The sequence below is a fragment of the Giraffa tippelskirchi genome, chromosome 9 (assembly GCF_054371585.1).
Source record: "Giraffa tippelskirchi isolate mGirTip1 chromosome 9, T2T-mGirTip1v1.2.pri, whole genome shotgun sequence".
In the NCBI taxonomy this organism is placed as follows: Eukaryota; Metazoa; Chordata; class Mammalia; order Artiodactyla; family Giraffidae; genus Giraffa; species Giraffa tippelskirchi.
The window spans coordinates 47,755,053-47,768,614 of NC_137283.1; the positions used below are offsets into that span (position 1 = coordinate 47,755,053).

Below are 13,562 nucleotides of genomic sequence, written 5' to 3' on the forward strand. Positions count from 1 at the left end.
ATCTAACTAAACCAAATGCTGATTTCCTTCTAAGATCATCTTCAATGAAAGAAGAGCAGTTTCCAAGAGCTAAATTGAAGAACTGTCCTCAGTGGAAGAAGGCAGAGATGCTGCACAGTGAGAAACAACACATGTTCACTAAAATTTCACCTTGTAAAAGAGTTTCCTGGCTATTTCTTCCTACAGTATATTCTAAAAATAGTGAATGGTTAAGTGCAGGGGATGGTCAATTTAGTCTCTTCTCACAGCAAAGGAAGGTAGTGCATCAGAGTAGTTAGGAGCATGTGCTCTGATATTGGATTGCCTAGTTTGTATCTTGACTCTCCCACAAGTGAGACTCTTCTCGACTCTTCTCTACTACTATCATAGACTAGTGTAAGGATTAATCCATGTAAAGCACTCACTACACTTCCAGGCACTGTGAACTGCTTCCGGTGTTAAAATTATCATTATGTGTTACATCATTAGCTAAAATATGACTTAGAGTACAAGGATTGTGATTAAAGAGAATGTCCAAAAAAAGACTCCTAAACAGATGGACACAAGCAGGAGGCATATAACTACATATGTATCTACATACAGACGTAGTTCAAAATTGGGAGAGGAGTACAAGTTTGTATATTGCCACCCTGCTTATTTAACCTATATGCAGAGTACATCATGTGAAATGCCAGGCTGGATGAATCACAAGCTGGAATCAAGATTTCCAGGAGAAATAACAACCTCAGATATGCAGGTGATATCACTCTAATGGCAGAAAGTGAAGAGGAACTAAAGGGCCTCTGGATGAGCATGAAAGAAGAGAGTGAAAATGCTACCTTAAAACTCAACATTCAAAAAACTAAAATCATGGCATCTGGTCCCATCACTTCATGGCAAATAGAAGGGGTAAAAAATGGAAACAGTGACAGATTTTAGGTTCCTGGACTCCAAAATCACTGCAGACAGTGACTGCAGCCATTAAATTAAAAGACATCTGCTCCTTGGAAGAAAAGCTATGACAAACCTAAACAGCATATTAAAAAGCAGAGACATTAATTTGCCGAAAAAGGTCCATCTAATCAAAGCTATGGTTTTTCCAGTAGTCATGTATGGATGTAACAGTTAGACTATAAAGAAGGCTGAGCGCCGAAGAATTGATGCTTTCAAATTGTGGTGCTGGAGAAGACTCTTGAGAGTCCCTTGGACTGCAAGGAGAATCAAACCAGTTAATCCTAAAGGAAATCAACCCTGAACACTCATTGGAATGACTGATACTGAAACTGAAGCTCCAATACTTTAGCCACCTGATGGAAAGGGCCATCTCATTGGAAAAGACCCTGATGCTGGGAAAGACTGAAGGCAAAAGGAGAAGGGGGCGACAGGACAAGATGGTTAGACAGGATCACTGCCTCAATGGACATAAATTTGAGCAAACTCTGGGAGACAGTGGAGGATAGAGGAGCCTGGTATGCTGCAATCCATGGGGTCGAAAAACTTGGACACAACTTAGTGACTGAACAACAACAAAATAGATGTGGTAAAGAACTGCTTCCAAAATAGTCTTACTAATTGCTTAGGTGAATGTGTGTTTAGTAGCTCAGTGGTGCTGGACTCTTTGTGACCCTTAGGACTTAGCCCACCAGGCTCCACCGTTCATGGAATTTTCCAGGCAAGAATACTGAAGTGGGTCTCCAGTTCCTCCTCTAGGGGATCTTCTTGACCCAGGGATTGAACCTATGTCTCCTGAACTGCAGGTAAATTCTTTATCCTCTGAGCCATTGGGAAAGCTTAGGTGAATAGTCTTCATAAAAATATGTAGTCTTCTTTCACCTTGTTATTAATCACTATAATCACAATATTATTGACAATAATTAATGGGTTAATCATTCAATAATTTCAATAATTCAATAAATATTTCTTAGCACCTACTCTATGCTAGGCTCATGCTGAACTAAGGGACACAGCAGTGAATGAGACATATTTCTGCTCCTACATTCTTTCAGGTGTGCCTCTCAAAAGTTCTAAATCTAACAAATTCTTTGAATTTCACATGTATTTTTAATGTTCCATATTATATTTTCTGTTTAAAATTTAATTTCTTTATTTCTGTTTGGCTGTGCTGAGTTTTGTTGCTCTCTAGTTGTGTTGTGAGGGCTTCTCATGGCAGTGGCTTCTCTTGCTACAGAGCACAGGCTCTAGGCAGCATGGGCTTCAGTAGTTGTGTTCCCCAGGCTCTAGAGCATAGGCTCAATAGTTGAGGCACACGTGCTTAGTTGCTCCGCATCATGTGTGACTTCCCTGGATCAGGGCTCGAACCCAAGTCTTCTACACTAGCAGGTGGATTCTTAACCTCTAGAACAGGGAAGCCCTCTATTCTATTTTCTATTGTATCTTCTTCCTTCTGGGTTTCCTCATCTGAACCACAGAACACAGGAAATAACCTGAAGTTAACTAATAATATATGATGGATGTTTTAAGGCATTTAGGATTTACTAGGTTAGTGCAAACATAACTGCAGTTTTTGCATTGTTGAAATTTGCTGTTTGATATTGGAATACAGGCTTAATAAATGTGATTATGTTATTTTAATTACATCATTTAAAATCCATAACATTTTAAAGCACATTTCTTACTCTATGTTTTTTTGCTAATGACTTAGTACTTTCTGTTTATTTTACATTTATTTCAGACTATGGAAATGATGTTAGACAAAAAGCAAATTTGAGAAATTTTCTTATTCGAGTTCAAAATGGGTCGTAAAACAGCAGACACAACTTGCAACATCAGCAATGCATTTGGCTCAGGAACTGCTAATGAACATACAGTGCAGTGGTGGTTCAAGAAGTTTTGCAAAGGAGATGAGAGCCTTGAAGATGAGGAGCACAGTGCCTGGCCATCGAAGCTGGCAGTGACCAACTGAGAGCACTCATCAAAGCTGATTCTCTTAAAATTACATGAGAAGTTGCCAAAGAACTCAGTGTCAACCATTCCACCATTCTACAGCCGTTTGGCATTTGAAGTGAAGTGAAGTGAAAGTTGCTCAGTCATGTCCAACTCTTTGTGACCCCAAGGACTATACAGTCCATGGAATCCTCCAGGACATAATACTAGAGTGTGTAGCCTTTCCCTTCTCAAGGGGATCTTCCCAACCCAGGGATTGAACCCAGGTCTTCCGCATTGCAGGCAGATTCTTTACCAGCTGAGCCACAAGGGAAGCCCAAGAATACTGGAGTGGGTAGCCTATCCCTTCTCCAGGGGATCTTCCCGACTCAGGAATCGAACTGGGGTCTTTTGCATTGCAGACGGATTCTTTACCAACTGAGCTATCAGGGAAACCTTGGCATTTGAAGATAATTGGAAAGGTGAAAAAGCTTGATAAGTGGGTGCCTCATGAGCTAACCGAAAAACAAAATCACTGTTTTGAAGTATCATCTTCTTTTATTCTAGGTAACAAAAACAAACCATTTCTCTATCAGATTGTGACTTGTGACGAAAAGTGGATTTTATACAACCACTGTCGACTAGCTCAGTTGCTGGACTGAGAAGAAGCTCTAAAGCACTTCCCAAAGCCAAACTTGCATCAAAAAAAGGTCATGGTCACTGTTTGGTGGTCTGATCCACTACTCAGGTGAGTAGTGGATCATGGTCACAGTCCTGGTTACTGTTAGCTAGTCTGATCTACTACTGCTTTCTGAACGCTGGGGAAACCAATATATTTGAGAAATATGCTCAGCAAATTGATGAAATGCACTGAAAATCGCAACGCCTACAGCCAGGCATTGGTTAACAAAAAGGGCCCAATTCTTCTCCATGACAATGTCCGACCACATGTCATACAACCAATGCTTCAAAAGTTGAATGAAGTTTTGCTTCATCTGCCATATCCAGCTGACATCTCACCAACTGACTACCACTTCCTTCAAGCATCTTGACAACTTTTTGCAGGGAAAATGCTTTCATAACCAGCATGATGCAGAAAATGCTTTCCAAGAGTTCACTGAATCCCAAAGCATGGATTTTTACACTACAGGAATAAGCAAACTTATTTCTCATTGGCAAAAATGTATTGATTGTAATGATTCCTATTTTGATTAATAAAGATGTGTTTGAGCCTAGTTATAATGATTTAAAATTCATGGTCCAAAACTGTAATTACTTTTGCACAAACCTTATAGTTCTTCCCCAGAATCAGTTGAGAAAAGCTAGAGATACTAAGATTTTCTGTGGGCAGTGACCTTTTCTAATATTTAAGGGGAGCATATATATATATATATATATAACAAATGAAAGCATGGTATATTTATATAATAATAAAATGTAACATGTAACTAATAATAGCTACCTTTTACTGAACATTTACTTGGAATAGGCATTTTACATAGGATTTTATGTATATCCCCTCTAGGCACTATGAGAAGTACACAGTATTAAACCCACCTTATAACTGAGTAAACTGAAGCCCAGGCTACTAAGGAGCCTATTAAGGGAGTACAGTTGAGCTTGTCTCAAGCTAGGTCTGTCTTACTCTGAACCCATGATATTTCCACTATACCTGTCACCTTTCCACTATTAATAATAACAATGAAGTTAAATACTAGTGGCTATCAGTGACTATAATCAATTCGGTCAAAATAGTTTGAAGAATAATTTTGTGTCAATACATCAGTCCAGAAAGAAAAAAAAAAAACCCATAAACTGATAAATGAGCAGCCAACAGGCATAAGGAAAACCTGCCCTGCTACTTAGGTATTTTCACGTAGTGCATATCAAGTGCAGGTACTGTAGTAAGTGCAGGGTATGCTGATGAGCAAAACAGATGCACAAAGAATAAGTATGAGCATGTGTGTGTGAGTATAAGGTAATTATTTGAACATGATAACTTGACAAGAGTTTTGACACATACATACTTTAAACATAGTTATCTCAGACTTAAGTATGACAAGCTACTGAATGATGGGCACAACATCTTATATTAAAACTCCAAGAAGGCATTGGAAGCTTCTACTGATTTCAGATGTCCTGAAGCTGGAAACTATCACTATGCCCTTAAAGAGAAAGTGAAAGTGAAAGTTGCTCAGTCATGTCCAACTCTTTGCGACCCCATGGACTGTAGTCCATGGAATTCTCCAGGCCAGAATACTGGAGTAGGTAGCTTTTCTCTTCTCAAGGGGATCTTCCCAACCCAGGGGTTGAACCCAGGCCTCCCACATTGCAGGCAGATTCTTTACCAGCTGAGCCACAAGAGAAGCCCCAAAATACTAGAGTGGGTAGCCTATCCCTTCTCCAGGGGATCTTCCCAACCCAGGAATCAAACCAGGGTCTCCTGCATTGCAGGCAGATTCTTTACCAACTGAGCTATCAGGGAAGCCCAAAGAGAAAGTACTAAACCATAAACCTATCCGAGGCCTAGCTAAGAATCTACTCAGAGGAAACTTGCTGGGGGTGGGCGACAGGTTGAGGAGTAGCTGCATTTTTTGCATAGTACAACCCAAATTATTGCTTGTGTTGCTTCCTGAAAGAGCAATTCCCTTGGCAAAGAACATAAACTGAGTAGGAAGAAAGAGACATGGGTGGGTTGAGATCTTTGAAAACCTAAGAGAAGCTGCAAAAGAGAGGCGAGGGAGGGAAATATTAGGTTGGCCAAAAAATTCATTTGGGTTTTTCTGTAAGAAACCCAGTAATATGATAAGAGAGGAAGAGAAAGACAGAACAAAATAACTACAAAGTATACATTTACTGGTGATTTGTCTTACATGATGACACTTCACAAATAAAAAGATAACCAATTTTCTCATTTGATACTTGAAATCTATAGAAACATCATTCTAATTCAACAAAAGCTTATAAATGTTCACATTTTATTCAAATCTGTACTTCCTACCTAAAAAAGGAATACAAAAAATCCCATAAATTATTCTAAGAGTAAAATATTTCTTACTCTTAGAATAGGTATTTTTCTAAGGCAAAGATCAATCAGGCTGTATCAGTAGTCCTGGGTTAACGTAACTTTAACTCAGCTATGCTGTATATACTGTGGTGATGATATTAGGGACTGAGAAGAAATTTTTCTCAATGTTTTTATGGAAGGTGTCAAAAATATTAAATTAACATATTAAAATTACATTGCTAGACGAATTATTTTAAAATTCCCTTGGAGAAGATGTAACTAACTGACTTATTCTTTGAATAGAAGACTTGAGCAGAGATGATGGCTAGTTAATTTGAATATAGCCTTGTTTTAATGCACTTCCTGTATTTTAGGACACAATATTATAAATGCTGATTGCTACCTAACACAATTTTAATAATTTTCATTTATGGAATGAGTGTGCACATAGGGCCAACAAGTATAAGCCATGTAAATTTAGTGTCAGAACCTTCAAATTTTCAGCCAAATAAATAATAATGCCTAATCTCAGGGAACAAAATTAAAATGGTTATTATGTAGATGTGGAGAGCTCTGCATTTAATTTAAACTCTGAATAAAATATTGAGTATAGTACCAGTTTAGTTTTTATCCTGGGAAGTTCAAACTCATGTTAAAGCAGATATATATTATGGGCATACAGTATAGATAACAAAACAAAGATCAAATAACCCACAAACTAGAGATACTGACAATAATTTTACTGGTTTTAAGACTCACACTTAAAAATAATCATGGTAAGGCCCTGCATAAACTACATGGGCTTTGGTGTCAGTTCTGGGTACAAATACCAGCTCTACCACTCACTATGCAACAAAGAAAAAGTGGTTCTGAGCCTTATTTTCCTCACTGGGTAAAACAGAGCTCTTGTCTTTGAAGAACATAATAGCATTTCATTATAAGCATGCATACGAGTTAGACCAGGTACTTGCCACAGTGATACAGGTTGAGGTACTCAAGAAACTATTAATAGCTGTTATTAAGAGCTTCTGAAATAGGTTCTGAAAAGGCAGAGCTATAAGGTCTAAGAGTCTAAAGAAAAAGGCACAAAGCTTAAAATTACATATGATTAATACTTCATTTCGTCAATTACAATGTAAAAATACATTCAGAAAATATTGATTGTGCACTCACAACATGCCAGCATATGCTAAGCTTCAATATTTTATGGTATTTATAAAAGCGTTGGTGGAACAAGAAGTGTGGAGCTATGAGGGCATAAAAGGTGAACAACAGATATGGTTATCGGTGCTCAGCTGTTGCATGGAACAGTCTCCTTTAGCTAACCTAATGGTATGGAATGACTTCATTTTGCAGTATACCATCTCTTCTTTCAAATTAAGAAGGAATATTTTGAAAAGGGTTATTTAGTTCAAGTGAGAACCAGAGAGAATAGTCCCATCAGTTTGTCTTTTTCCTTTAATAACAGTAGACCTACAAAGTTCTCATTTAAGTTTTTTTAAGTGACTGTATTTTCCACTGTATTTTCCCCTTTAAGTTTTTTAAAGGGGAAAACAGAATAAAGAACTAGGGAAAGAAAGAAGTGGAAGGGGAGGGAGAAAGAAGGGAAGAAGATACAGAGACACCTGAAGAGGAGGATCACAGGAGAAAGGAGAGAAGGTTAAAAAGTGTGGGGGGATGGAACTACGTTCCTGGTTTTTGTTTATTAAAATGAACATATAAACACTTCCCCTACACACACAAACACACACACACACAAAAGCATGTTCCTACTTTGCTGAGAAAAAGTTACTAATGAAGGTGGAACAGCTCTGTACTTCACTGATAAGATACTTCAGTGTTCTCTGCCTTTTTCAAATATAATTTGAACTTGTTTCCAAGCTATCATCTTTAAGTTTTAAGATTTGACTGCAAAATATAATTGGTCTGTTTTGTAACTTTCATCATAAAGAGGTATTGATATTTCTAAAATATTTCTCTTGTTCATTTACTGATATGTACAGTGTAGCAAAACTGTAACATAGGATTTATATAACTGTTATTAGCATCACTTCAAGACTAACAGTTTGCTTGGCACATAGGGATGATGTGTTTGCAAATTACTACTATTATTGATTGTTTAAAATAAATACAATGATACCATTATATATATATTCTACTGTCTTGAGCAGAGGAGACAGGATCATCAGCTATGCACAGTACATTTTGCTAAGATTTTTATTGCCCAAAGTTAGATTTAGAGAATACTGTCTGATTTATGGTACATCTGAATCCATGTTATATCATACAAGGAATCTGTGATGTGTGCCAAACAATCCTATTAACAGTCAAGAGAGGCTGTAATTTAATGAAACAAATAAGGACAGGATGTTGTCACTTCGAAAGGTCACAAATAACTAAAATTATTATTGTTATCTCTAGGAAAATAAAACAAAAAGCTAGGAAATGGTTGAGGAAAGAGTAAACAGAGATTCAGTCTAGACGATCCAACATCCAGATGTTACATTTCCAGGAAAAAAACAAAGGCAATAAAGAGGAAATTCTGAAAAAATGATAGAGAATTTCCTAGAGCCAAAGACCAGGTGACTTAGGACTGGAAGAGCCCATCAAACACCTAGTATAATAAATGGGAGAAGAAAAACCAAAACCCACAGCGGGATACATTAAGCCAATTATAAAAGACCAATTATATGACTCCATTTATATTAAATGTCCAGAATAGGCAAATCTTTAGAGACAGATGAGGGAGATGATAACTAAAAAGCACAGCTATTTTAGGGGTGATAAAACTGATTCTGATGATGGTTGTATTAAGTCTGTGAGTATACTAAAAATCATTAAACTGTTTGATTTAAATTGGTGATCTATACTCAGCCATAAAAAAGAACCCATTTGACTCAGTTATAATGAGGTGGATGAACCTACAGCCTATTAAACAGAGTGAAGTAAGTCAGAAAGAGAAAGATAAATATCGTATATTAATGCATACATATGGAATCTGGAAAGATGGTATTGAGAAACCTATCTGCAGGGCAGCAACAGAGACACAGACATAGAGAACAGACTTGTGGACATGGATAGAGGTGGGGGGAGAAGGGTGGGATGAATTGAGAGAGTAGCACTGAAACATGTACATTACCATATGTAAAATTAGACAGCCAGTGGAAATTTGCCATATGATGCAAGGAGCTCAAATCTGATGCTCTGTGACAACCTAGAAGAGTAGGATGGGGTAGGAGGTGGGAGGGAGGTTGAAGAGGGAAGGGACATATATATACCTATGGCTAATTCATGTTGATGTATGGCAGAAACCAACATAATATTGTAAAGCAATTATCCTCCAATTAAAAATAAATAAATTAAAATTTAAAAATAAAAAATTGAGGATCTGTATAATAACCTCAGATATGCAGATGACACCACCCTTATGGCAGAAAGTGAAGAAGAACTAAGGAGCCTCTTGATGAAAGTGAAAGAGGAGAGTGAAAAAGTTGGCTTAAAGCTCAACGTTCAGAAAACTAAGATCATGGCATCTGGTCCCATCACTTCATGGGAAATAGATGGGGAAACAGTGGAAACAGTGTCAGACTTTATTTTGGGGGGCTCCAAAATCACTGCTGATTGTGATTGCAGCCATGAAATTAAAAGACACTTACTCCTTGGAAGGAAGGTTATGGCCAACCTAGATGGCATATTTAAAAGTAGAGACATTACTTTGCCAACAAAAGTCTGTCTAGTCAAGGCTATGGTTTTTCCAGTGGTCATGTATGGATGTGAGAGTTGGACAGTGAAGAAAGCTGAGTGCCGCAGAATTGATGCTTTTGACTGTGGTGTTGGAGAAGACTCTTGAGAGTCCTTTGGACTGCAAGGAGATCCAATCAATCCATCCTAAAGGAGATCAATCCTGGGTGTTCACTGGAAGGACTGATGTTGAAGCTGAAACTCCAATACTTTGGCCACCTCATGAGAAAAGTTGACTCATTGGAAAAGACCCTGATGCTGGGTAGGATTGGGGGCAGGAGAAGGGGACGACAGAGGATGAGATGGTTGGATGGCATCACTGACTGGATGGACATGGGTTTGGGTAGACTCCGGGAGTTGGTGATGGACAGAGAGGCCTGGCGTGCTGCAATTCATGGGGTCGCAAAGAGTCAGACACGACTGAGCGACTGAACTGAACTGAACTGATAGTATGTGAATAAAACTGCTAATGTTAATGTGTGTTAGTTGCTCAGTCATGTGCGACTTTTTGCGACCCCATGAACTGTAGCCCACCAGGCTCCTCTGTCCATGGAATTCTCTAGACAAGAATACTGGAGTGGGTGGCCATTTTCTTCTCCAGGGGATCTTCCTGACCCAGGGATTGAACCCAGGTATCTTGCATTGCAAGCGGATTCTTTACCATTTGAGTCACCAGGGAAGCCACCAGGGAAGCTAATGTTAATAAATTTGTTTTAAAAAAGATATTTCAGTATTCTGGGAATTAAGGAAAAAATCTTATCTTCCTGTTCTCTTCCTGAATTCTTTTTTGAAGTCCTATTTTCTCTTCCTTTTTCATAGCATTTTATAATACATAATGAATATTCTTGATTCTCTTTGAGGATACTCAGGAATTTTTAACAGTCTTTGCTAATCTCAATATCTGGGGCCAGATATTTTATTCATCTCCCTTTTCTCCCTGTGAAAGTATTTCTTCAAATACCTGGTAATACTCGATTGTCTACTCAAATTTAAAAGGCACGAGAGACATGCAGGGATTTTATACATGGGTGAATGGCTAGCAAGTTTCTCTTTCTGGTAGGTGGAAGGGATCTGGTCATTATACTTTGAAACCCTTAAATGCCTCACAATGGAAGGCTTTCCAATAAAGTCCCAGTTCAAACTTTTGTTGCCCAGTTTCCCACTAGGCAGTTGGTCTTCGTTTATCTAAAGGGGAAATAGCTGGCTGCCAGGCTTTCCACTCATGGTGGTGAACTATTACTTTACATACTTTTAAGCATCTCCTTTTTTAAGCTCCAGCACACACTCCCTTTCTTTCATGATTCTAGCAGCTGCAAGGTAGACCAGCTCCTTCAGTGGCTAAGGTTTCCTCCATATTATAGGCTTCTTCTGTCACTAATCCTCCATCTATTTTTCAGCTTCTAGAAACGGCTTTATATTTCCCATTTATTGCTGGGCTTCTCCCATTCTTTTTTTTTTTTTTTTTTTTTTTATCATTTCAATCATGTCTTGAGGAGGAGAGGAGCTAAACACTTGTTCTAAAATATACTTTTAGGTATATGTATATCTTAAATAGGAAGCAATCTAGTCACTTCAAAGTTCAATGGGCCCGATTTTAAGAGAATACGACAAAAGCATTTGAGAATTATATCAGTTATTAAATCTGGAGGAAATAAAACCTGAGTACTACCTACTCAAGCTTCCCATGTCAAAGTCTTATAATTTTCCTTGTATAGCAATAGCAAATAAGCATACCCACTGCATAAATACAGGACTATTTCTGAATGATAAATTAGTTAAGAATATTCTGAAGTACAGATGTAGACAGTTCCCATTTGTAGTATATGCTTACTCAGATTCATTATATGACTATAAGATGTAAAGGACACTAAATTCACAAGAAATTAAAAGGTACTAAAGGATGAAACAAAAGAGTATTCTGATTACTGAGGTCTAGGACCAAGGAATTCGAACTGGAAGGAACCCCAGAGGCTAACGCAGTCCAATTATTTAACTTTCTGGAAGTGAAAATAGAAGCTGAAAATAGAGACTGACAGAGTTTCAGTGAGTAGAACCAACCAGTGAATATCCTTTGCTATAAAGTAAAAGAAACAACTACTCAATTGTAGAAATGATCAAAGCTTCGTGGCGAATACAACCATGTCTTTTCATTCCTAAAGATAAGCTTTGGTCAGGTACAAACTCCATAAGGACTGAGTTATCATAAATGAAACTGAGAGATGCCCGAATGATATTCATACTTACTCATTGCCCCAGTCCAGGCGCACGGTGATGTGCCGCTTAACCTCCCGCACCTGATCCTGAGTCAGGTGACCAGACAGGAGCTGCCTTCGAAGGTCAATAAGTTCATTCATCACATGGCGCAGCTTGTAGAAAAGATCTACTTTATGTTTCTGAAAGGGCATTTTTGGTGTTGGGTGAAATAAAAAAGGGATATGGAAAGGGAATGAAAAAAAAGAGAAACAGTTAAACTATGAAAAGTGCTCATTTCTCTGAACCTCTAAAAAAATAAAAGGCAACGTAAAGAGAAGCTTATTTAAGCATATTAAAACGACGTCCTTAGTTCCTACTGTCTAAAAATCTCTATAAAGTGATATCTAACAACATAATTGACTTGGCTCATGTAAAATGCCATTTGTTTACTCTATCCTGGACTATTAGTTTTCCAGTAAGTTACTAAACTCAATCACAACAAAAAGAAACACAGGAGCCTAGAGAGGTTTTCCCTGACAGAAGTTACTCTGTATGTTACAACAAAGATTTCAACCATCCAGCAATATCTCTGGTTTCTCCAGAAGGATACTCAAGTTGCGGGAGGGAGGGAGAGAATCACTTGCCCTATTTTGAAGGAACTGCTCCAACATAAAGTTACAGTCTCTGGAGTGAGATTCATTCCAGGTTTCCAGGCCTCATCTAGTTTTAATTAGCTTTTGAAAACAGTATGCGTCCCTAGTGTCACAGATTTCTACTCTTTTCAGTTCAATAAAAAGTCTCACCTTTCTAAGAGTTAAGTGGAAACACCTTAATGAACTTAATTATGGACATCACAGTGCTTTTAGCCTTACAAGTAAAAACTGTAAATGCCATGACAGTACACAGATGCTTATCAAAAAGATTCATTTAAGAACACAGGTTTAAAAACTAAAGTTCTATTTGCTCAGAAGTAAAATCTTGATTTTGGAATTTTTGGTTCCTGTTTCTATTATAGAGAAGTACAATTTTATACGATAATTAAAATTCCTCAAATGGAACTAGTCCAAAAGAACACTTTTAGGGACAGATCAACCTTTACCACAGTGTTAGTAAAGTCTCTATATGGGATTTCCCCTAAAGAGACACTTGCCAAAATAAGCTGGATTCAAAAGAAGCTGGCTATAAATAAATTTATAATTAAAATTATAAAAAGTAAATCACAAATTAGTAGAATCAGCTAATGTTTTTAAGTAGCCCTGATCTTATGATTACAATGTTTGGAACAACATTCTACTCAGAAATCATCTAATGGAGCATTAGATTTATAAAGGTCCATTTTAAAGAGAAATTATTTTTAACTATTAATAGAAGACCTTAGTAATCACCCACTCTAACTACATCAAGCTGTTCTTTCTTTACTCAGTGAACATATGAAGAAAAGTTAAGCACCTTGATGGTACACAACGCTGGCAGATGGACAGGACCCAAATTTTCACCAGCTCAAAAGCAACAAAGCCTAAGCAAATTGCATCTGCAAAACTGAGAGCTTGAAGCAATAGTGGCAATGTGCTGTTTTCTTCCAGCACATGCATTTCTTTTTGACAAATCAGGGCCACCTGTCTAAGTTTAAAATAGGAAGTTAGGATCAATACTTTCCCATCAAGCCATATGCAACAATCCACTACACAGACATACAAGCATTTATTCATTCACTCAGTTAACAAACACTTATGGAGCACCTGCTGAGTGCTATCACTTC

The 13,562-nt window shown here is 37.7% G+C and overlaps 1 protein-coding gene across 1 annotated transcript in view; it reads right to left on the minus strand.

Moving 5' to 3' along the window:
• The window catches only part of DOCK3 (dedicator of cytokinesis 3), a 276,490-nt gene that overhangs the window by 163,231 nt on the left and 99,697 nt on the right, over positions 1–13,562 (minus strand). The window contains exon 6 of the mRNA XM_081525200.1: positions 11,855–12,003. Within this exon, the coding sequence (XP_081381326.1) occupies positions 11,855–12,003 (149 nt within the window). The remainder of the gene's footprint in view (positions 1–11,854; positions 12,004–13,562) is intronic.